The sequence below is a fragment of the Strix aluco genome, chromosome 5, assembly GCF_031877795.1.
Source record: "Strix aluco isolate bStrAlu1 chromosome 5, bStrAlu1.hap1, whole genome shotgun sequence".
Classification (NCBI taxonomy): domain Eukaryota; kingdom Metazoa; phylum Chordata; class Aves; order Strigiformes; family Strigidae; genus Strix; species Strix aluco.
Window position 1 is genome coordinate 22617196 of NC_133935.1, and position 25823 is coordinate 22643018.

The 25823-nt window shown below is 40.9% G+C and overlaps 1 protein-coding gene across 3 annotated transcripts; it reads left to right on the forward strand.

The window, feature by feature from the left end:
* Window positions 1-624: 624 nt before the first annotated feature.
* On the forward strand, window positions 625-25434 carry PYROXD1 (pyridine nucleotide-disulphide oxidoreductase domain 1). 3 transcript variants are annotated; one of them, XM_074826368.1, is made up of 12 exons: window positions 631-905; window positions 10377-10457; window positions 12624-12743; window positions 14166-14294; window positions 16080-16153; window positions 17095-17255; window positions 18238-18338; window positions 19631-19760; window positions 20661-20773; window positions 22150-22272; window positions 22570-22707; window positions 23204-25434. In XM_074826368.1, the coding sequence occupies exons 1-12, from the start codon at window positions 825-827 to the stop codon at window positions 23450-23452; spliced, it is 1500 nt and encodes a 499-aa protein (XP_074682469.1). In that variant the 5' UTR covers window positions 631-824; the 3' UTR covers window positions 23453-25434. The 3 variants fall into 3 exon arrangements, with proteins under 3 accessions (XP_074682470.1, XP_074682469.1, XP_074682471.1); XM_074826369.1 differs by lacking the exon at window positions 22570-22707 and having other exon boundaries at window positions 625-905; XM_074826370.1 differs by lacking the exons at window positions 631-905; window positions 10377-10457; window positions 12624-12743; ... (1 more) ...; window positions 16080-16153; window positions 17095-17255 and adding an exon at window positions 17649-17834.
* The last annotated feature ends 389 nt before the right edge of the window (window positions 25435-25823 follow it).

The following is a 25823-nucleotide window of genomic DNA, read 5'->3' on the forward strand; positions in this document are numbered from 1 at the left end:
ACGCTTCTCATGTTACAGTACCACATTTCTTATCCAAGTCTCAAAAAGGAAGAAACCAATAAAGCCATTTGCTCCGATGTCTGAAGAGAAAACTGAGGATTCACTACCACCCACCCAACCCTTGCAGGGCTCTGCGGGCGGTGGCCTCTCTGAACAGCAGCAGACACCCCGCAGGGAAGCGCCAGGTGCCTCTGTAAGGTGACCCCTTGTGAAGGGAGGGTTACAGGTAGGGAGAGGAGTGTCTCACAAACATCAGCTCCATGTTCATCCTCACACCATGGTCTAAATTATACTTTTAGTATTGTGTCCAAACCTGATGGGAGGGGGGAGGCCTGGGGGAAATGCCACATTTCCATCTTTCTTCTTCCTGATTTCTGGTTAAGGAATGAAGAAAGGCCTGTAAGTAATTTTTTTTTCTTGAATTTTTATCATAACTATTTGCTATCTGTTCTCTTTGGTCCCTTGACAAAGTCCGTCGAAATCCTCCAGCGTTCAACCCGCGAAGTCCTCACCCCGGCAAGGGGAGAAAGTAAACTCCAAATTAAACAACAATAAATTGAAAAAAATGAAATCGGCGGAAAAACCTGTTTGGGGGCGGGTGAGCCAGGGGTGACTCACTTGCCCCGCCCCGGCCGTGCCCTGGCCCCGCGGGAGGGGCGCGCCGCCAGCGGAGGCACTTTGGGCGCTACCGCGCGCCGTAGGCGGAGCGCCGCCATCGGCGCCCGAGCGAGGGACGCGGCGGTGGCAAATCCTCCCCGTAGGGAGCGGCGATATTTTTTTTTTCCCCCCTTCGTCGGCGGCGCTGCTCGGAAGCGGGCGGGGAGATGGCGGCTTCCCCCGGCGTTGCGCGGAGTCGGTTCGTGGTGGTGGGCGGAGGGATCGCGGGAGTTACCTGCGCAGAGAAGGTAGGGATGGGGCTCGCGCATGCGCAGACCTCCAGCCGCCGGAGACACCACCCCCCCCCGCGCGGGGGCGCGAGGCGCTGTCGGGCTCCGGCGCGGGGGAGAGGAGTGGCCGCCGCCGCCGGCGTCGCCATGTTGGCCCTGAACGCCAGCCTAGGGCCGCCCGTCTCAGCTTCGGCAGGGGCGGGGGTGTGCTGTCCCCTCTAAGGCCCCGACTTGACCCTTGGGCTGCCGGCGGAGGCGCTCCGGCCCCACCGTGTTCATTGTCGTTTCGGCGGGTCAGGGCCTGTACGCAGGTGATAAGGCGTATGGGCCCTGCCTGAGGGCGTGAGCGCCTTGAACTCGGCCGGCGGTGCGCTGCGTGAAGCCGGCCTCCACGGCTGTGGGGACCACGGAGTCTTTTTGTGTGCTCAGAAACATAAATGGTTTCAGGGTCAACTGTGGAACTTCAGTAGAAACAGTTCATTAGACTTACATCCTAATTGCATAAATATTCTCATTTATACGTTAATTACATAAATAGCCTGATATGGGCATATGACAAGAGGATTAAACATTTGTAACTTGAGAAAGCTGGCATGCTGTGTGCTTGTCAGGATGTCAGAAAATGGAAGGAGCACTGCATGTGTTACTCTTCGTAGCCATAAAGGATTTTACTGTAGCTAAGGTGAAGGCTGCTTTTTATAGAAATACGGCTCTGTTTTTGTTGGATCCATGTTTAGGGCTGTACACCTGTGGAGATTGTCCAATCTCTTCAACTTTTCGTGAGCTCAAACTCTAAATTCGTTTGTTTCTTGGTTTCAAGGTTTTTGGTGTTTTAAAAGTAACAGTAACTGGAAGTAATTTTGTACCTATAATGTGGAATAAAATAGTGTTGTAGTTCAGTGAAAAATATTTTAGCTGTCAAAACTACAAAGCAGTACAAAGACTGTTTCAGATGCATCTGTTCTCTGGTGATGAAGTGATACTTAATTTCTGGCATATTGTATAAACCACATGCAGACTAAATTATGAAAAATATTGATACTGTTCTCCACCTTTACCAATTGGCTTGTTTTTACTATTTGTTTGAGACTTTTTTCCTTTTATTCATGGTTAATGTAATATGTGGACTCTGGTACTACAGACACTTAAATGCTATATTAATATGAATAATCCCTTAAAAGTTGATTAAGCTTTGCATAATTAAGGCTCTTGTGTATCCTTACGTGCTTGCAAGAACAAGATTTGGATCAATATATAATATTCCCAGAGAATTTTTATTTTCCTGAAAGTGGTTTAGCAATTAGATACCATTCTATGATCCTGTTTCATACAGTTATTTTCAACGTATGTTGGATGTCTATAGCCTTTAAGTTTGCTATAAAAGGAACTAAAATTTATAGTTTTCTTTAAAATGCTTTCTGCTTTTTTCAGAGTTCAGGCTTTGTTTTCTTCCAAAGCTCATACAGAGTGCCACTTATTGCTGTAATTCACACCTCTTTTCTTAGGCTCTTTCCTTTCCTTCATCATTATTTTTTTTCCTGGAAAACACAAATCAGATTGTTATGTGATGACAGAGACTTGCTTCTTTTTCTCAGCTCTTACTACTGTAGGAAGCACAGTTAGCCATGAATATTAGTGGTCTTCTAGCATACGTTTTCATTCACTAAGTCCATTAAAAGTGGCACTGTGTGTTCTAGAAGTATGTTGTGGTTTGAACTCGGCTGGTAGCTAATCACCACGTGGCCAGTCATTTACTCCCCACCTGGTGAAATAGGGGAGGGATAAAAAAAAAAATATTCATAGGTTGAATAAAAAAAAATTTAGTAATAGTAACAAAACAACAGTAACAACAGTAAGTCCAAATGAGTAATACACAATCCAGTTGCTCATCGCCTGGTGACTGGTACGCAGCCCACCCCAAGCAGCGATCCCAACCGCACCAAAGATCCTGCTGCGCTGACCGGAAAAACAGAAATGAGAGAGCACGTGTCTCCTTTATACACTGAGCATGACATCACATGATATGGAATACTCCAATGACCGATCTGGGCCCGGCCCTCCAGCTGTGCTCCCTCTCAGCCCAAGGAAAGTTAACTCTATCCTGGCCGAAACCAGGGCAGTCTCCACCCTTATTCCATACCATTGACGTCATGCTCAGGTTCCAAATGCATTCTAAGGAATCACCACCCCTTTCCCAGGTCTCACAGATATCATTCCCTTAGTCTATGGACCACCCTTCCAAAATGTCTACTGAGTTCATTTACTCCATAACTTTGGGTTCCATCTGTCATGAGTCTTTAAGGCTCGAGGAATGAGGTGGAGTTGGCTCAGTTGGTGGAGCAGGAGGCTTTGAATGTGGCAGGAGGATGTTGCGGGGCACCAATTGCAATAACAGGCTTATTTGACAGTTCAATTCACTGGCTATTTTCACCGAAAATCAAACACCCTTGAGGCACACATCAGACTTCTCCATCCTTCTGCATTACCCACCAAGTGCACCCAGGTCCTTGGGCAAAAGTAATCCCAGGCATGGGTTGACCTTTACCCAAAGCAGGAGTAACCCAGACTGTCTTTCCCAGCATATTTTTAATGCGTACTATGGGGACTTTATCCCCATCTACAGTATGTAGGAGGTTTGACTGAGCAGGGCCGGCTTGCTTGGCAGATCCTCTGGTATTGACTGACCAGGTAGCTTTTGCTAAATGCATGTCCCATTGTTTGACAGTTCCACCACCCCTTGCTCTCAGTGTAGTTTTTAGCAACCCATTGCATCGCTCAATTTTCCCAGAGGCTGGTGCATGGTAGGGAATTGTCCCAATATCAGGAAGGGTTCTTAAACGATCCCAAGAGCGAGATTAAGACGCAAACAGGGTCAGATGCTGTACAACCTTGTAAGCTTTATTTTGCGAAACACATTGATAACAGCGACAGGACGGAAGGAAGAAAGGAAAAGTCAGAATACCTAAGCAAGTAAACAAAAAGGAGAAGCAGCAATACTAATTATCACCACCACGAGACTAGCCGCGTCCAGTTGATCCGGTTCCGGTGCAGGCAATGGGGGCAGTTCCTGCAGGCGATGGGGAATGCTGCCACTACGTGTCTGTCTAGTGGTAGGCCATCAGTCGGGTCCCGGTGCAGGATGGGGGGATCCCATAGGCGATGGAGAATCCTCTACAGGCAATGGGGGGAATCCCCTGCTAGGCGATGGGCAGGGATGCTGCTGGTCCAGTCCCGGTGCGGGCAATGGGGAGAAAGCCAGCAGGCAAAGGCGTCGGCAGGTGAGAGGGCTTGGCAGATGAAAGCTTCGGCAGGCAGAAGCAAGAAGGCATGGCACACGAGAGCTTCGGCAGGCGGCAGCAGGAAAGCTTGACAGGCAAAAGCTTTGGCAGGTGAAAGCGAGAAGCTTCGGCAGGCGAGAGCTTCGGCAGGCGATAGCTTTGGAGAGTGATACAGTGAAGGCATGCGAAAAACTACCACAAGCGAGAAGCTTCACCAGAGAGGAGCACGCAGCCCCTTTTATACAGTCCTCACCACTAGTTTGCTCGTTGCCACAGAGCTCATTTGCATATTTGCCACCCCATGTTCCCCCATGTGTGCATGCCCAGATGTCCACAGTGGTCGTACTGGGGGGTGGAGGTCGGCCATTGACGCCTTCAGATTCCGCACGTCCCCCTCGCCGCCCGGCCCTGCACGCACATGCAGCTTTTCAAGCTCCAGGCAGATTTTGTCCTCCCAGCAATGGGACGTTGAGGCCCAACCTATGAAATGGCATGGTGCTGAAACAGACATCTGCCATCTTACACCACCCTGCGGCTGGGGGGGGAGCTGGGGGGAGGTGGGGTATAATGGCGTAGCAGCAATGCCGAGACAAAACGGCTGACACGGTCCCTTAGAGGAATGTGATATATCGACTCAATACCATGTTCTTTGGCCCAAGTGTCTAGGAGGTTGTTTCAGAAATGTGTCCCATTTCTGCCATGCCATGCTGCCATAAGACTTTCTTCTCCAGGCCTAAAATGGTGTTCCAGGCAGTGGCATGGGGCACGGTGTAAGTTTCCAACCATCTGGTGACTGGTTCCACCATTGCAAGTGCATAGTTTTTGCCATGCCAAGTTTGTGGGAGCGTGATATAATCAATCTGCCAGGCCTCCCCATATTTATATTTTGACCACCATCCTCCATACCAAATGGGCTTTAACAGTTTGGCTTGTTTGATCGTAGCACATGTCTCACATTCATGGATTACCTGTGCAATAGCAGCAATGGTTAAGTCCACCCCTCGGTCACGAGCCCATCTATATGTTGCATCTCTTCCCTGATGGCCTGAGGAGTCATGGGCCCAGCAAGCCATAAATTCACCCTTATGTTGCCAGTCCAGATCTGCTTGAGCCACCTTAATCTTAGCAGCTTGATCCACCTGTTAGTTGTTCTGATGTTCTTCAGTGGCCCGGCTCTTGGGTACGTGAGCATCTACATGGCGTACTTTCGCAACCAGATTCTCTACCCGAGCAGCAATATCTTGCCATAATTCAGCAGCCCAGACGGGTTTGCCTCCGCGCTGCCAGTTGCTCTGTTTCCACTGCTGTAACCACCCCCACAGTGCATTTGCCACCATCCATGAGTCAGTATAGAGACAGAGCACTGGCCACTTTTCCCGCTCAGCGATATTCAAGGCCAGCTGGATGGCTTTCACCTCTGCAAACTGACTCTATTCACCTTCTCTTTCAGCAGCTTCAGCAACCTGTTGTGTGGGGCTTCGATGTTTCCCCACAATGCGACAGGACCCGTCAGTAAACAGGGCACATCGCTTCTCATTATCCAGTAGTTTATTATATGGTGGGGCCTCTTCAGCATGTGTCACCTCTTCCTCTGGCACCATTCCAAAATCTTTGCCTTCTGGCCAATTTGTAATCACTTCCAGTATTCCTGGACAGCTGGGGCTCCCTATTCGAGCCCGTTGTGTGATTAATGCGACCCATTTACTGCACGTGGCATCAGCTGCATGGTGTGCAGAGGGGACACTCCCTTTGAACACCCAGCCCAGCACTGGCAGTCGAGGAGCCAGGAGGAGCTGTGCTTCAGTCCCAACCACCTCTGAAGCAGCTCAGACCCCTTCATATGCTCCAATATCTCCTTTTCGGCTGGAGTACAGCGGGCCTCGGATCCTCTTTATCCCCTACTCCAAAACCTCAGGGGTCAACCCAGAGTCTCCCCTGGTGCCCTCTGCCAGAGACTCCAGGTAGGGCCATTCTCCCCAGCTGCAGTGTAGAGCACATTTTTGACATCTTGTCCTGTCCGAACTGGCCCAAGGGGACTACTGCATGGACTATTTCCTGTTTAATTTGTTCAAAAGCTTGTCGTTGCTCTGGACCCCATAGAAAGTCATTCTTTTTCTGGGTGACTTGATAGAGAGGGCTGACAATCTGATTGTAATTTGGAATGTGCAGTCTCCAGAAACCCACAACACCCAAGAAAGCTTGCGCTTCCTTTCTGTTAGCCCGTGGGGACATAGCTGTTATTTAATTAATCACCTCCATTGGAATCTAACGACATCCATCTTGCCATTTTATTCCTTAAAAACTGAATCTCTTGTGCAGGTCCCTTGACCTTACCATGCTTTATGGCAAAACCGGCTCTCAGAAGGATTTGGATTATTTTCTCCCCTTTCTCAAACACTTCTTCTGCTGTATTACCCCATATAATGATGTCATTTGTAGGTGTTGTGGGGCTTCACCCTGTTTCAGTGCAGTCTGGATCAGTCCATGGCAAATGGTGGGGCTGTGTTTCCACCCCTGGGGCAGATGATTCCAGGTGTATTCGACACCCGTCCAGGTAAAAGCAAACTGTGGCCTGCACTCTGCTGCCAGAGGGATGGAGAAAAATGCATTAGCAATATCAATCATGGGGTACCACTTGGCTGCCTTTGACTCTAGTTCATACTGAAGTTCTAGCATGTCTGGCACGGCAGCACTCAGCAGTGGCGTGACTTCATTCAGGCCACGATAGTCCACTGTCAATCTCCACTCTCCATTAGACTTTCTCACTGGCCATATGGGGCTGTTAAAAGGGGAGTGCGTCTTGCTGATGACTCCTTGGCTCTCTAGCTGACGAATCAGTTTATGGATAGGGATTACAGAGTCTCGACCGGTGCGATATTGCCGTCGGTGCACTGTTGTAGTGGTAATTGGCACCCGTTGTACTTCGGCCATCAGCAGTCCCACAACAGAAGGATCCTCTGAGAGACCAGGTAACACAGACAGCTGTTTAATTTCTTCTGTTTCCAAGGCAGCTACACCAGAAGCCCACCGATACCCTTTTGGGTCCTTAAAATACCCTCTTCTGAGATAATCTATACCAAGAATTCGTGGAGCTTCTGGGCCAGTCACAATGGGGTGTTTTTCCCACTCTTTTCCAGTTAGGCTTGCCTTGGCCTCCGATACAGTCAACTGTTGAGACTCCCCTGTCACTCCTGAAATACAAATGGGTTCTGCCTCTTTAAAACTTAGCAGCATTAGGGTGCATTGAGCACCACTGTCCCCTAAAGTTTTTTACTGCTGGGGGTCAGATGTGCCAGGCCATCGAATCCACACGGACCAATAAACTTGATTGTCCCTGTCCTCCGCCTGGCTTGAGGCAGGGCCCCTCTAATGTTGGTCATAACACCCGCTAACAGCAAATGGGTTAGTGTGGTGTGCATGGGTTTCAGTCTCATCTTGGTCACTCACTTCTTGTGAATACAAATCATATGTTCTTCTCACAGGATTGTGAGCAAAGTCAACCTTTCTGCTCTGTTTGGGCACCTGATTACTGTAAACCGGAGCAGCATTTCTCCTGAAAGAACCCTGTTTTGTAGTTGTTTTTCCTTCCAACTCACATACCCACTGTTCTAGGAGGTAGGTAGGTTTTCCATCCCATTTCTTCATGTGTTCTCCATGGTCATGCAGACAATGTCACAGGTTCCCCCATGGTGTGTACCAGTTCTCTTGACTAGAGAAGTGACTGCTCCAAATAGCTGAGATCCTAGTCCATGCAGGTGAGGAGTAGGACATGTCCTCTTTAAATTGCTGGAATTCTTGAGATAATTTCTCCACAGCTACAGTGAGGGGGGAAGAGAGACTTTCTTCATGTTGTCGTAGTCGGTGAGCCAATTCACCCACTCTTGGTCTCTCTTTGTCTCTCCAGTCCATTACTGCTAATGCACTGGCATATGATGATGGTGTGCTCCGTACAAACTTCCGCCACATGGGCCAGGTTCACTGGACTTCATCTGGATCTGTGGGTAGCTGTGCATTATCTGGGTCATAGTAAACCATCTCCCGCACAGCTAGCTCCCTCAGGTATTGAATGCATCTTTCCATAGTGGTCCACTTACTTGGATGACATACAAAATCTTCCTTGAAGGGATACCTCTCCCTCACACTTGACAGGAGTTGCCTCCGGAGACTGAGATTTTGTGTGTCCTTTCCAATGGCTTTGTCGATCCCCCTTCCCTAACAGGGATCCCAGCTGCCTCGCCTCCCTACCCTCTAATTCCACGCTACCGGCCCCGCTATCCCAGCACCGGAGCAGCCAGGTAACGAGTTGCTCACCTGGATGGCGGCTGAAATCTTTTCACATGTCTCACAACTCACTCAGGGATAAGGATCGGGTGACTATCACTGGCTCTGCCTCCTCCTCCTGTTCTCGTGATGGGCCTGGTTCGTCATCACCCTGTACGCTGTGAGGGGATTTTCTTGTGTATTTCTTCTTATGTATGGGAGCACCTGACACCATCAGTTATACCTAATCTAAATCTACCCTCTTTCAGTTTAAAACTGTTACCCCTTGTCCTGTCACTACAGATGCTGGTAAAAACTCTCTCTCTGTGTTTCTTATAAGCCTCCTTTGAAAGGCCACAATAAGGTCTCCCTGGAGCCTTCTCTTCTCCAGGCTGAACAACCCCAACTCTCTCAGCCTGTCTTCATAGGACAGGTGCTTCAGCCCCCTCATCATCTTCGTGGCCTCCTCTGGACCTGCTTGAGAAGGTCCGTGTCTGTCTTGTGCTGGTGGCCCCAGAGCTGGATGCAGTACTCCAGGTGGGGTCCCTCGACCTGCTGGACACACTTCTTTTTATGTAGCCCAGGACACAATTTGATATCTGCACTGCAAGTGCACATTGACAGCCCTTATCTCATTTTTCATCAACCAGTATCCCCAAGTCCTCCTCTGCAGGGCTGCTCTTAATCCATTCATCCCCCAGTCTGTGTGGAGACTGTTGATTGCCCCAACCCAGCTGCAGGACCTTGCACTTGGCCTTGTTGAGTTTTGTGAGGTTCACAGGGGCCCACTCCTCAAGCCTGTCAGGGTCCCTCTGGATGGCATCCCTTCCCTCTGACTGCACCACTCAGTTTGGTATTATCTGTAAACTTGCTGAGGGTGCACTCAATCCCACTATCTGTCATTAGTAAGGATATTGAACATGATCATGTGCTTTCCATAGGGTTCTATAGTTTTTCTGAGGCTTACTAGATACAGCAGTGTGTTACATATCAACCTTTTTTCCTATTGTCTGTCAATACAAGGCACACAGCTACAGTATGTATGAAACACATTAGGGATTCATGCTATAAAGTGTGAATTACATTAAGTTTTACATCGCCTTGTTAAATTCATTTATATTTGCCAATGGTATGACCATGTGAATCTCCTTTAAATCAGCAACAAAGTTTCACCCCTCTCACCTTTAGATTACTATGTTAGATTGCTCCTATCTGAGGTACAGGAATACACATTAGTCCCTTTATAGCTCAGTTGCTCATGTACAACATGAAATACGCTTATTGGTGGCTTATACAACCATTCTGTTCATCTGTAGAATGCTGGTGACATGGAACACTGGGTTTTGTTTGTACTTCAGAGATGAATGGTTTGTACTTGACAGAACTGATTTATTTTCTGTGACAGAGTAATGCATATTTGAAATGGGAACTCTTCACTTTGGCATGGGGACTGTAAAAGTCTTGTATTGCTTAGTAGCACTCTGAAGATGATAATCCATTTATCAGTTTATTAAATAACATTTAAAATAGCCAATAGGAATCAGCCCTTCTTCTGTTAAAACAAAATCTGTGAACAATTAGTCACTGCTATGCAATAAAAAAAATGTACGGCCAGCAACTGGGTGTGTCCAGAAATCACATGATCATAGTCTGTTCCTACAGGTGGCCTTCAGAATACTGTGAGAATAGTCTTTTGAGGAGGCATTTATACCATGGCTGTAGTTCTTGGAGATATATTTGTGTGTGAATGAATTAAAATTTTGGGTCTCCAAATTCTGTTCATTTCAGTCGTTATCCTTCCATAATCTTAAGTAGTGTTTATCCGATAGGATTCTACAAGACTAAAGTAATGTAGTAACACAAACTACTTTTCACCAATAATTTTATTGTCTTAAAGTCAAAATCTATTGATGACTGTATTCACTCATCATGATTTCTGCTTCTTTACAAGCTGGCCATGGAATTCCCATCAGAAGACATTTTTTTAATGACAGCTTCTCCAGTTATAAAAGCTATAACCAATTTCAAACAGGTAAGAGAGACTTAGTTTTTCTTGCAGTAAGACCTCTTCAAAAATTTGTACATGTACAGATTAGAACCTCGTCCTGAAAATGCTTATGACTTTGAATTTTTTTTCACATTATTGTATCTGTAGTGGTAAGTGTTAGTAGGACTGATGAGATATTTTGCAGTGATTCATAATCATTAGTAGTTGTTGAATATATTCACAACTTTCAAGAAGAGGTAAAACTGGGTACTTATATGGTTGAAGTGTTTCCTAAGTTACTGAAGCTTTATTTCACTGCTCTGTTAATGGGCACTCCCTTTTAAGCACTGAAGTGGTATCTTTGGAAAAAATTGCTTAAGAAATTTAGTCTTGCTAGTGGTTCTCATATACAGTAGTGTGTTTGAGAAACTGGCAAGTAACAAAAAAAGGGATAGCCTTCTGCGAAATCGCCTTCAGCTTTTATCTGCATCTCCAGCAGCTAGTGATTCAGTGCTGGATTCATTGATTCTTTCCTGCTCATTTGAAAAAGAAAATAAAATCCGTATATGAGTTCAGATTTCTGGCTCATAGGATCATTAAGCTAGTTTCACAGAGGTGTTTGGATCTTGGAAAGTGCTGCTATTCTTCCCACTCTGAGGGAACTTTAAACTCTACCATAGAGCATGGAAAGAGCTGAAGACTGGATTGCACAGAACTCAGGCTGCAAAGATGCCAGCCACTAAGAAGTTAGGTTTTACCTCTCAGGGAAAGTTAAGACACTGAGAGCTGGGCTTCCACCTGGCATTTATATTCATGACTCTCTGAAACATGGTATCTAACAGGCGAGGCATATCTCATGACAAGTAAAAACCACTCTGCAGTTTATCTGACAGCCCGGTTTTAACATAATTCCTCCAGGTGTATGAATGCCTAATTTAAATCACTACAGGGGGAAAATAAAGCACAGAGAGATTTGAACAGCAGTTCTTTGCATTTAGTGGCTGTAATTGGCTATCAGCATCTCTTCCTTTTTGCACTGTGGTTTTTGTCCAAGGCTAATGGGATGCCCAGAACATAGCTGAGAGTCTAAGAGCTCTATGTGAAACTGGTAGAGTAACACCCAGCTGAAGAATATCTTCTGAGCTTGAGAGTGCTGACATTTACATGTTGCAGAGATGTAAAGTCTGTAATTCACATCAGCAGAAGTTTCAGTATCTGAAGAATAAGGGAATAGCTAAACACTGTTTGAAGGCAGCAGCATCTAAATTTTGGTCATGAGCATCTTAATTTCTCTCTGAATTGCAAGCGTGGTGGGGCTTCTGGTTCTTAGCTGTGTTCCAGACTCTTTGAATGTTCTATAAAATAGAAGGCCTGGAGGTTGCTGTGCAGCTGCTCCCTTGTAGAAGAAACCCAAAATCAACATAACACCCTTGAATGTTTTCCAAGTTCTGGGTTGCCTCTTTCCCGCCCTCCCCTGCCTCAGTCTCTGAAATACCAGATAGTAACTGTGGATGAGATGCTAACTGAGTAAATGCTTAGAGGTGATCTTGAATCTATTTTGCCTAGACACTTGTACACTTGCCTGCGTACAAGCTGAACAACAGTAAGCCCTTTTCCTGACATAAGGACCAACTACCTGCAACAAAATGTTTTTGAATCATTAGGTTTTTGAAGAAAATGTTACCAGATTTTTTTTTAATAGAATAAAAATATTTATTCCATTCAAAAGTGTTTCCATAATTCTTTAAGCTATTTTGACCAAATTTTTTTTTTTTCAAAAAATGCCAAGGAGAGGGCAAGGGAGAACATCATTAAGGTTTTTTATCAAAGGTATAACAAACAGAAAAACAGAGTCTTTATGCCGCATCAGGTAAGTTAAAAAGCAGTGTTAACAACTCTAATGATATAGTCTATGGAACAAAACATTAGAGCAGTTAGAGCAGCCATTGGGGTTCTCCATTTTTGCTTAATCTCTAGCTTTAGAATTAAAATTCTCTGTACTACTTTGACTCTTTACATGGAATAGACATGAAAAGATTCTGTATTTAAAAAGGAACTTTTAGCAGTAACATGATAACATGTTTTCAGACAATATGGGCTTTATGTTGTGACTTCTTTACCGGAAAATTAACATAACACATTTTGTTAAAAGCTTTAGAAAAAGAGATGGATAAACGATTTGTATTTCTAAATACTCTCATTGTCCTACAGGTCTCCAAAACACTTGAGGAATTTGATGTAGAAGAGCAACCAAGTTCTCTATTAGAAAAACGATATCCCAATATTAAAGTTATACAGTCTGGAGTAAAACAACTGAAAAGTGATGAACACGTAAGCTAATGTTTTCTCTTTTCTGTGGTTTTTCAAATTATTTATTAAAAAAATAAATCTAAGAAACAGGTGAATGTTTTGGGTGTGAAATCCTGTTCAAGAACATTCTGGTTACTAAAGTGTTAAGTTACCAAAATTACAAGAAAATACTTCCTAACTTTAATTTTACTTATCACAGTGTTGTTCAAGTAGGAATATATACAGGGGACAAAATTGTTGGTAAAAAATTACTTGGTAATTAAGAAACCATATGTTTTAGATATAAATTTTTGACACCTTAGTGATATTGCATTGAGTATCTGATTGGAATATCAGGGAAACCAGTCAGTGAAACTAATACTGTATATTAAAATAAGTGTCTGAAAATTTCCTTAGCCCTTGATTGGAGATCTCTGATTCCTGAATTATTGCTTGTTGCTACAGAGACCAGAATATTAACAACTTTATGATACAAAAAAACTCCAAACGTCTTGAAATAACCAGTATTTCCACCTTTTCTTTTGGAAATATGTTGCAAGTATGAGCAGTGTACAGCACGTACAGATCTTTGTTAGTGTCTGTGTCAGCTCAACGTGTTATTTTTCACTTCAGCATTTATCAGAAAGTCACATTCAGATCCAAAACTGGGTTTGCTCATTTTAAGTCAGAGATGTTCCAGTTCGATTCTGCTAATATTCTGAATCTAGTGATATTTTTGTATCATTACTATAATGGTGTTAATTTAGTTTTGGTATGTCTCTGTGGACACAAATATTTCATGTATATGGATTTGGAGAATCTTTTGCCAAAAACCTTTAGAAACTCTCTTTGTGCAAAACCACTGTAAACTATTTAGCTTCTGGTTTGGAAAACAACAACTAAGGTCATAAAATATTAAAATTTAAGTATTGCTTGTTGCAGAATGTTGTAGCTTGTTTAGTGCCTACCCTTTTTCTTCAGCATAGAACAGAATTTACGATCTTTCTAAACTGGATTCTAGCCTGTGCCTAGTTAAGTTAACACAGATCTACCATTGCTGAAATTTTTAAATGAGATTCTTAATCGTTAATACGATTGTAGTGCATAGGTCTACATCTATTGCTGGGTTGGAAGGGACATTTGTCATGTAGAAAACCTGTTCTTTTAGCACAGACAGTGAACACAGAATGCCACCAAGTGGTAATCTTTATATTTGATCTTTCTTTGAGTGCACAGTGTACACTTTCCATTTTATGAGTCATATGTCATATGCTTACGCTTGTAAGTCTGTGGTGAATGTAACGGAAATGAATGACACACAATCAATGAGAGTATGAAGGCTTGCTCTTTAATAACGTGGTTATGGTTTTTAATATCTGCAAAATACTATGACAGTACAGAAAAAATGCTGATGTTCTCTTTGACGTCTCCAATTGTTTTTTCTTTTCTCTAAATTTTTAACAGAAAATTTTCACTGAAGATGGGAAAGAATATATGTATGAAAAACTTTGCCTGTGTGCTGGAGCAAAACCAAAATTAATTTTTGAAGGAAACCCGTATGTTTTAGGAATCCGGGATACTGACAGTGCACAGGTAAATGTTTTGGACTTATTGGTGTATAATATGTTCCTGCTTCCAATGCAAAATACCAAAAATGATTGCAGAGTGAAACGGAGAAACACAAGATGATGTTTGTTACTATACATCCTTAAATAGGAACATTTTCAGTAGCAGAGAAATAGTCTTAAAATACCATTAAATAAATGTATTAGTCACTAAATTTATTAAGTTTATAGATAGATCATAGGCAGTATTTCTAACATGATAATCTAGAATAAATGGTATTCTTTTACCCTACAGGCAGAAGCCAATCTGAAAATATAAACAGGAAGTAGGCACCAGTAGCAGCTTCCATGAAAAGGTGTATCTGGTACATGGTATGAAGGGCTACTTCTTACAGTGAAGTTCTACTGTAGCTTCTCCTCATTGTACAGAAAACAGTTACAGTTATAGTCAAAGATGTAGAAAAGTTTTCACATGAGGAATGACTTAGTCTGCATCTTGGAAGTAGAAAGTGAGGTTTCACTACTCTAGGTCTTTAGAATTAGAGGAGACAGGATGAAAGTGAACACTGCTTCTCCATAACATAAGAACTGTAATTCATCAAATGGAGTTTGACACTGAGAATAAAGAAGGAGTTACTTTTCCCAGCAGACTGCAGTGAAATACAAAATTGTTGTTTGTTTTGGATGTTAAAACTTTACCCGAGTTTAAAAAAAAAGAAAAAAAGAGAGATAGAAGAGGGAAGGAAAACCACACAAAGACAGCCCTCAATAAATTTATCTTGTCTAAAATGAAAAGAAGGATGCCACCTGAGTGGCACCAGTGGTGTCTGGAACCTGTGAGGGTGTTCCAGGATAGTATTGTCATGTGCTTTGTCATCTTCTGATGGTCTTCCCTATGCATCCACCGTTGACCACTGTGGGAAACAGTAGACTGGGCTATCATTTGTCAAGACTGATGTTGAACTTTGAATGAGGCTGAAAATACTTGTTTCTGTTTTTTTGTTTGTTTTTCTCTAATTGTGATTGGTTGCATTCGCTAATCCCCTCTGATACAACTTCAGTATCCTTCTTTGAAGGGATTGAAGGACTGCAGCTTCCGGTCTTTTACAGTGTAGGTTCTCTGACACAAATAGTCAGATAAACTGGAAGCATGGACGGACAGATTTTCATGTAATTGCAATAGTTAGTTGGTCTGATAGTCATTATTCTTGATTGGTTTGAAAGAAAATACTTGAAGTATACTGTGATCTAAAAAATACTATCTAGGCTGTAAGATGTGATTTGGAGACTTGTTTCTTTCTGAAAGTTTTTTGCACAAATAAAATTGGTTCCCAGATTTGCTACAAATTGTTTTTTAAATTCTTGATTTCTGATCAGGAGTTTTTAAATTCAAAAATTTCTGTAGCTTTGCCTTTTTAATGTTATGCAAATTACTGTGGAAGTTATACAAATTGTGATAAAACTGGATGAATAGCCATCACAATGCTAATGATCTCTAGGATAGAGAAAAATCTCCTGGATTCTATTAAGGCCTCTGTCAAATTGGCTTAAATATAATTACTTAACTGCTTCTGTCTCAATTTGAGACTTGCAAAGCTGTATCAGTAACTTCATCCCTTAATGTGATCAAACTTTACAGGTTTCATTAGCTTCTGTAACAGATCTTAGCATAAGAAATGTGCTTATTAGTGGAAATTAGTCTGAGAAAATCAAAATAAGAAGACTAAGCAAGAAAGTATTGAAAAGGATATTGATCAGTGTGAAGGAATGTACAATCTAAGTTATAATTGATTTGTTTCCTTTCTTAATGCAGGCTTTTCAGAAGAATTTGGCTCAAGCTGAGAGAATAGTAGTGGTAGGAAATGGTGGGATTGCACTTGAATTAGTGTAAGTAAATGACTAAATTTTAAAGATATATATGCAAATAAAATCTTTAACAGTGCAATGTTAAATCTACTGTGCATGACTTTGGGAGAAGGTTGTCTAATAAAATTGTAGCTCTTAAAGCATTTAGAGCAAAATTGATTAAAATAATTGTTTTGCAGTATAGTGGTGCTTACTGTCATAAAATTCAATAAGCTTCAGAAGAAGCTTTGACACATAGATATCAAAAATATACAGCATTTTTCTGATTTGGCACCAACAGATTTCTGTTAAGACTATTAAGGGCAATATTTAAGTTCTAAAACTTGTTTGACATGTGGAGACAGAAGATGTAACAGGAATAAAGAGGGACCTTATCTTGCACCCAGCCTAATTTAAGTTGATAGAGCTTTTCAAGTGTCTGGCATGGCCTTTGTCACAGGTAGGATATGGAACCATGTGATCCTGCAGCCTGCTAGATTACAGAACTACCTGTATTATGCAATTGTATGGTCTTGTTTTGTGTTGCAGGGAAACACTTTTTCACTTTCACTAAATTGTCCTCTGCATGTCTCTACCTGTTTGTGTTCCAAAGGTCCAAAGGTCCAAATCCCTGTTCTTTGCAGTGGGCAGTCTGGCAAAAACACACATGTTTTTCATTGTGGGGAGCAGGAAATAACTGTTATTGTTATAATAAATTTGAACTGCCTTCCGTCACCCTGTGCCCCACTTCAGTCAGGGTTGTGCTGGTATGACTTGTCAGCTTGGAAGAGAGTTGTTGGGGTTTTTTTAAATAGGTTACTTATGTAAATATTTAGAAGTGTAGTGGATTTGATAGGTTTAAAAGTCTTGGATCCCTTATTTCTAGCTTCTGGAATGAAACCTGGCATGCTTCTAGCTGTGTTGCTAAGAGTCAGATCCTTTTCAGGTAGTCTTCACTTTATCCGTTGTTTAAATGTCCACAGGTATGAAATTGAAGGCTGTGAAGTAATCTGGGCTATCAAAGACAAAGCCATTGGGAACACTTTTTTTGATGCAGGAGCAGCTGAATTTCTCATTCCAAAGCTAACTACTGAAAAACGAGAAACTCCAATTGAGTGTAAAAGAACCAAGTATACAATGGAAGGTATGGTGTTTTACTCTCCTAACACTGCAGCAGCAATATTTAATATTAAAGACAGTCCTAAGATCAGTTAATTTAAGAGGCTGTAAATAAGGTTTACTGTTATCATCAATGGTGTTTCCTTCTTTAAAAAAGTGATATAAAAACCCATCCAGAATTTATGTAGACACATGACAGCATGTAATAGTTACCTACAAACTATAAAAAAAAGGTGCTTATCTTTATGCCAAGTTTACATTTCATCCTGTATTCCATCTGCTGAAGAATTTGTTCTATTTTCTGTAATATTTTAATGTCTTTCTGAATTATGTCAGCATTATGTAGGAAGGAACTCTCCTGTAATAAGCCATTGGAGGATGAGATGAAACCTCACAGAACATTACTACAGATGCAGTGAAACTGCAGTCTTAACAACAACAATTAACTAGAAATGTATGAACAAACATTATACAAACATATATATGACCAGAATAATAACAAAAAGAAGAGCATGGTTGTAGACTGCAGGTTGGAAGAATAAATTGTAAAAGAGTCAGCCTAAACTTCACGAAATGGCACCCAGCATTCTTCATATGTATCATGGTATGTTAGAATTTGCACTTTGTGCAACAGAGGGGACAGTGCACACTCAATAGCACATGGACATCGGTTTAAATATTAGCAGTGATATTAAGCAACTAAGTCTACAGTGGGTCTCCAGAACCCTGGTGCAGTTGGGGTCTGTCTGGCTGTTAAGGGCCCATGCAGGCACCTAACAGTGGCATGGTTGTTTTGGAGATGAGTGAAGTAATGAAAGCTGTGAAGTTGAAAGTAGATCCAGAATACTGGCTTGGAGTCTGATTTGTCTGAAAATTAATGGGGTTTGGGTTTTTCTTCCCTTTTCGCAACCAGGTCCTATTTCTCTTAATTGAGAATCCTTGTTCTGAATTCTGTGGGCAATGAAGTATGCACACTAAATCTGATATTCTTCATCTCTTTCCTTCAGGAAGTGAGGAAAAAGAAGGACCTATAGCAGCATCTGACAAGTTGGGCAGTGCCTTAGGCCCTGACTGGCATGAGGGCTTACATCTTAAAGGGACTAAAGAGGTACGGTCATAATCTTGCTTACACATTTGTTTATATATTGCTTTAAGTGGGTAAGGAAGAGTGCAAAATGTCACATTCGGGATTATTAGAAAAATAAAAATAAAATGTGCTTGAACTGATTCTCCTGTTCTGTCAGAATTAAACAGGAAAATATGTTAACACAAATAAAGTAATTTTCTGCTTCAGGAAAAAGGTGACTAATCAGATCCACTGGCACGGTTTTAGCAATTCACCCTTCAGATTGAAACATAGATGTTGATTTGCATGTTTCTGTAGGAGCAGTGTCAATCCTAGCTTTAACCAGAAGCAGTGGTACCTCTGTTGTCCTGATTTTAGCTGCCATACATACATTTTCTTATGTGAAAAATAGGACAGTAGGATTTTTACAGAGGTACAGGAAACATCAGTCTCCTGTCACAGCAGATAATGAAATGCAAAAGCAGTAGTGGACATGAGCATTGTGAAGAGTTTCATGTTTGAAATAAAAATCCTCCCATTTCATAGTTTTTTATCGGGTTTTTATTTATTAATTTCTTAGCTGTTAAGTGTTTGCATCTGTTACATGCATTTAAAGAAAAGATCTTTCAAAGGTGATCAGTCATAGATTCTAAAGAAATGGCTTTACAATACCAACTAAAGGATGTTTAGGATATTCAGCAGATGAATCAGTGGTATTCTGGCTGTTGAATGCTGTGGAAATAAGTTTGTGTAGTGGAGAATAAAACTGTTCAAGGCCTGAATCCACAAAATAGTTTAGAGAAACAAGTAGTTTTCCAACTTCTGTCTAGAGCTCAGAATAGGAGTAAGTGGTTGAAACACGGGTAGATGGAACAGGCTATATTTTCTGTTTCTTTTTACATCATTTAGAACATAAATTTATTGTTGTTATCAGAATTTAATTCATGATAGAAAAATGAAGGTTTTGAAATCCTGAAAGATAGAAAAGATGAGTTTGCTTTTTTTTATGTTCTGGTAAGTCCTGAATTCTCTTACTGTAAACTCAAGGGAACTTGAATATGTTTTCCGACATGCTGGAAAAATCTAAATTGTGATGAAATTTCAAGGAACATCAGGTATCTGCTGAAAAAGCAGGTAAATTGCCATTTGCTATGGTAAGATCTGTGCCAAAAAAGGAAAAAGTGTGGGAACTCAGCTAATGTGTCATGCTTTAGGAGGGGATATATGTTTGGTTTTTTCCCAGTTTAGTAATGTCAATTTAGGTGAAGGTATACTTGCTATTAAAAATATTATTATTGCTAATTATGTTTACAATTTTGGCAATCTTTCTTTAGTTTTCTCATAAAGTACATATTGAAATACTATGTGAAGTAAAGAAAATACACTTACAGCAAGAATTTATACAACTGCAACGGACTTCTTTGACTTTTCCTAAGGAAGAGAAACATGTAGAACTAGATGAGGGTAAGTGCCAGTGCTGATTAGAAATAACGTGTTGAAGATAAAACAGTGCTGGAGCATGTGTGATCTTTTTTACTGTTTTAGAGCAATTACAGATTTGGAAAATAAATCCTTTATTTCTATAAATTCAGCTCTAGCAATTTATAGTAGTTGACAATTTGATTTGTGGGCTACGATTAAATTACAAAATGTTATGGGTTAGACCCTTTTTCCACAGTCACCTAAATCCTGTATGCAGAATATTCCCTCCGTGTGACAGTCCAATAAAACCAATATACATTAATAGTGGAGTTAAAACAGATGCAAAAAACCCCAAAACATTTAGTGTCAAAACTGAAGTAGTCCTTCAAAGAAAGTAGAAGAAAATATCACTTGTTTCATGAATAATTCTATCTATAAATTCCACTGAATTAAAATTAATATTTAAAATACTATTTTAATAGCCAGTTACTTCCAGCATAAGATTCTAGGAAGTTGTATCTCTGACGTTCTTTTTGACTTTGAGGCATTTCCTGTGCATTTGTAAATTTATATATAAAAGAATATTTGGCAATTACATACTTCAGAGAACATCCCACAGGTCTGAAGCAGTGGCAGGACACAGTATTTTCCCCCTACAAATGAGGGCTTTGATTTAGGAAAATTCTAGAGAAAGTTAATAGTAGACTTGTAGCTAAACTCCAAAATATCTTTTTTTTTCTAGTCCTGAGTAAAGGTAAGAATTGTTATAGGTAACCTCTGATTATTTTTTTTCTTCTTTTTTAGTTTTTATTTTTTCCTACCTAATAAGTTAGATATCTCCAAAAGATTTTTTTTTCTTTTTATTTTATATCTTATTATAAGACATAATTAATAAAATAACTGTTGGTTACATTCTCAGGGCAAAATTTTCCCCTTTTTCAGTGCTATGGCCTGTATATGTGGAATTAACTAATGGAAAAATTTATGGATGTGATTTCATTGTCAGTGCAACTGGAGTTGTGCCAAATGTTAAACCATTTCTTGATGGCAATAATGTAAGTATACTGATTTCTTTTGAAGTTGAAGATTTTTTTTTAAAGTATGGTGAAAAGCTTTTTCAGCTGGTTTATGCTTCTATTCTGACATGAAACACTGATTGCTAAAGGTTTTATATGTTGTACAGCATTTCAAAATAATGCAGGTATGTTGGTATTGGTAATACCCAACATGATAAAAATGAATTTCATTTGTGGTCTTGGCTTACTGTGTTTTTTATCAAAAATCCAAAACATACAAGCCCATTCAAGTTACCATGAAGAAAATTAACTCTATCCCAGGCAAAACCAGTACGTTGGGGTATTTGGTGTTTTGTGGCTTCTTTGGATTAGGAAGTAAAATGCTATCTTCTGAATAGAGCAGAAGAAAATTATGAAAACTTACATCTGATGTTGAGCCATGAAATATTTCAAGGCCTCTGTTATAAAATTAGGTTAGGAATTAGGTATTTGCAATCGTATTTTCTGGCCTTGGTAAAAATACAAAATTAACTCCTAAGACTTAGGTGTCCCTGTAACATATGTAGTGTGATTTGAAATCTGGCAAGCTCTGTTACTTCCCTGCATAGGTATCAGTAACAATATTTTTAAAACTTACACCGTGTTCTAGAAATAATGCTTAATGCTTTGTATCTTACCATGGAGGTCTTGCCACTCTTCATAGTCTCACATTATATAATTTTATTCTGTATATAATGCCATTTTAAGCTTTTTCTTTTTTTAATACACAGGGTTTGAGATATTTTAAAGGATATTTGAAGGTCACTTGTAAAATGCAACACTGATCTGTTCTTAAACTTGGTGAGAAAAGAATGCAGAGATTGCTAGGAAATTCTGCTTTTGTAGGGTAATTTTGTCTTTGCTTATTTGAGGGATTCTAGGTTTGGTAAGATTCAGGAAAAATTCTGCAGGGGGCAGGGTTGCATTGCAATATGGAGAAATAATACTTGATATATAGACAGTTGTGAAAAATCCTTCATTATGGTACTCTTCAGGGGATCTGTTTTCTTTCCTTTAAGATGGAGTCTTGAGAATGTGAGGTTTGAACAACATGTTTCTCTTGCGGTTATCAGTCTTTCCTAATGGAGTCAGATTAGATGGGAGAATGAATAGCCATAAATTGTTTACTCCTTTTTCTCTGTTGCTACATGGCATCCAGAAGAGGATCTTGCTGGGTTCCCATAGTATTTATTCATACAATTTTATATCTTCAGATATAAAGCATTTCATTAAGCAGAATAGTGAATTTATTGACTTTTTTTAGGAGTCTGCCATTAAAAAGTAACAAATGAGATGACTGCTTAACATGGATGAAGTTGAATTACTTAAGTTTAAACTACTATTTTTCTTATTGCTGATCTGTGCAAATACTTTAGTTTGCTGTAGGTGAAGATGGAGGTCTTAAAGTAGATAAACACATGCGCACATCCCTGCCAGATATATATGCAGCTGGCGATATCTGCACGGCGTCGTGGGAACCTAGTCCATTGTGGCATCAGGTAAATAAATCACACGATTGTGTGCTCAGCAGCAGTCTAATCTACAAAGTAAATCATGAACTATTACACAGATGGGAGAAAGTTTAATTGAAGCAGAAACCAGTGAACAAGTAGATAATCCTGGGTGTGTTGATGACAGATAATTTTATCTATGTGGCTGAAAGCTAAGCTGTTAAGCCTTTCTGAGTATAATGAAAATATGTAGTATGCATTGATGAGAGCAGAACAGTGAGTGTCGGTCATGGCACAGTGACATGTATCTGTGTTTTTAAATGTGTTTGGGTTTTGTTTTTTTAGATGAGACTGTGGACTCAAGCTAGGCAGATGGGATGGTATGCAGCAAAATGCATGGCAGCAGATACTTTAGGAGAATCTATTGATATGGATTTCAGCTTTGAACTATTTGCTCACGTTACAAAATTTTTCAATTACAAGGTAAATACAGTCTAACAGTCTTAAACCACTAACACATATTGCTTGCCAACACTGAGCAGATACTTTAATATTGACAAAACACTTTTCTCTGTATAATAATTAATCTTAGTTTAGATTTTCTCCATTCATATTAATTCAGAATGCTGAAACTGAAGAGGGCAAAGATCTTTACAGATATATTGCAAATTTCAGTTGGTGAATGACAGCTGATCTACTTTGCATTTCTATATATATTCCATTTCGTTAAGTTTTTGTTCATGGTTAAATGCAACACAGTTCAGGGTGATAACTGGTTCATTATTGGGTTTTGTGTATATTTCAAGGTGAATATTTTTAATTCTGTTGTGGGTTTCCAAGCCAATGATGGGGGGAGGTTCCCTAGAGACAAATATTTTCCTGTTTACATCAGTCTTTTGAAGCATAGAACTGTTTTCAGCAGAAATACTAAAAGCCACTGCACGTTCTTATGAGTGATTTTAATTTTTCCTTCTGTTAGGTGGTGGTTTTGGGAAAATACAACGCTCAAGGCTTGGGTTTAGACCATGAACTGATGCTGAGATGTACCAAGGGACAAGAGTATGTTAAAGTAGTGATGCAGAGTGGCCGAATGATGGGAGCTGTGCTGATCGGTGAAACGGACCTGGAAGAAACCTTTGAAAACCTAATTTTAAATCAAATGGATCTTTCAGCCTATGGTGAAGATCTCCTGAATCCAGATATTGATATAGAAGATTATTTTGATTGAACAAAACCCCATTTCCATTTTATATGAAGTTTTGACACCAAGCAATATGTCTTATAAAACTGCTTCCTCAGGATTACCAGAAATGAGAGATAAATGCAATTCCTTATTAAGATTTTGTGCTGATCTTGTCAAAATACTGACCCGCAAATTAAATCAATCTGCATAGAAATGCAGCAACAAAAGCAAGTGGATTAGTGTTGGTAGAGTTACCATCTAGATTAGATAAGCATAAAAGAACAGGGCTAGAACAGTCTTAAAATGTGGGCTTCACTGTGCTGTTAGGACAGCACTGCAAGGTAGCCTTCACTTTTTAAAAGTAAATAAAACATGTTAAATCCTGTGCTCGCCTCGTAGCTCCCTTGTTCCCCAACACTTGCCAGGGTTACCAGAGCCTGGTTTCTCCATGGCTCGCTGCTCTGCATGTTTCTTCTCTCAGCCAGGGTGCCTCCATGTGCTGGTCTCCTTACCTCACTTGGGCAGCGTCAGTGCGGCCAGGGTGGGAAGGCCTCTGCTCCTAAAGCCACTTGCTCAGGTGAACGTTTACAAGGCAGTCACGCAGTGTGTTACCATCCCACTAGCACCCCTCCACTGCTCAGGCCTGTGACTACTTACGACAGGTTTCAAGACTCCTGTTCCAGCTAACAGTCCCATCTCTGTTGAGCTGGCTCAGATTAACAGAGGATATCTTTAGGGCACAGGAGAGCTCTCACTAACTGGAATGGGGTCTGAAATATATGGCAAGATGGATGCCTTCCCTCCACCCCCACCCCCCCCCCGGTAACTTTATTTTTGAAATTAATGTATTTTCTACTCAGCTAAGTACAGAACACACAAACTTTTTCTGGATGAGGTGTCAGTTGAGAGCAGCTTTTTTACTGCTCAGCTGTTCAGGTGCTGTGGTAGCGCTGCCCTGGTGCGTCCTGTCCAATCTCCAGCAGGATCCACCTGCGGTGTGCTCCAGGGAAAGGTTAACGCAACGCCGCTGGCGGACGGCGCTGCAGTGGTCTTCCCTGGCAGGAGCCTGGGGAGCAGGCTGCTGTATCCAGCCCATGTGGAGGATGGTGCAGGATGCCATTTTGAATGAGAGTCCCATATCCCCCTGTGAATCTTAATAGGCAGCTGTTAAAGTCACTTAACGAAAACGTTCATGGGGACTGTGTTAGCCACTTTCTGCCCTCTCCTCATTCCCACTGCCATGCATATTGGTTCCAGGAAGGAATTTTTGCAGGTACTAAACTCCAATTTGACTTGTGGTAACTAGTGACAAACTATCTTACTAGTAAGTTTTAAGTGGGGGTTTAAGGTGTTTGTTTTCAATTGTAACAAACTCCCTGACTGTTTTGTTACACAAGATGCACTTTAATAATAGTGATGTGTATGTACAGGTTTGCTTCAACCAAGTTCCTTCTTTTTTAGTTGCTAGGCATAATTTAGTGCCTAGGTGATAAAGCCCAGCAATTTAAGCTATTCCTTAATGTCCTCTCTATTCCACAGTGTCATCCATGGACAGAGGTTGTTTCATCTTAGCTTTTGGTTTTGTTCTATAATTGCTACTTGGAAGTTGCTGTTTATTTAGGGTCAAACTGGGAACAGTTTGTTATATTCCACTAAATGCAAAGTTGGCAGCACATATGGAGACTTCTCCCAGAAAAATCACTCTTAATTATTTTTTAAGAGAATGTCAGTTTAATTAAATCAATTAATTCCACACACTTGTGGCAAAGGTTTCAGTTGAACAATGGGTGAAATACTAAGTGTTAGTCACTGACAAGATTCTACCAGAAAAATAAAGATGAAGAGCATGTTCTTAATCATGTTTGGTTTATATTTAAGTTGGTATACAGCTAAATGTCTGTGGGGGGATCCAAAATGAAACCTACCAGAACTTAACATTTATAATGAGTTTGAATTTGCCTTACTGATCAGTGGCTGCTAAGATTTAAAATAAATAAATAAATAAATAAAGGTAGCATTCAACCTTATGTGTGCCTAAGCAATGCTTAAAGTCAACAGTAGCTGTTGGGTCTTTACCACTCGGGTAGTTGTTTCTGGAAACACTAATGTTCAAAGGAAGTCAACAGGTGTATTTTTCTATTCACATCCAGTTAAATATTCTCTCTGCTGAAATGGGAGGCAAAAAAATTATGTAGCTGAAGGTTTTCCTCAGTCCATAGAGATTGCTGAGGAGAGATTGTGACCTTTAGTGTAGAATGGCTGCAGTTCAGCTAGCAGGGTGTGCTGTCCTACGTTACAGCTTGTGTTTGGCGTGGCAAGAAAAAGACTTCATGCTACTTAATTACACAATGCAGAAGGTAGGACTGACCAAATAAACAGTGCTGATGCACTTTAAGTAGCTGATTTCAGAGGATAT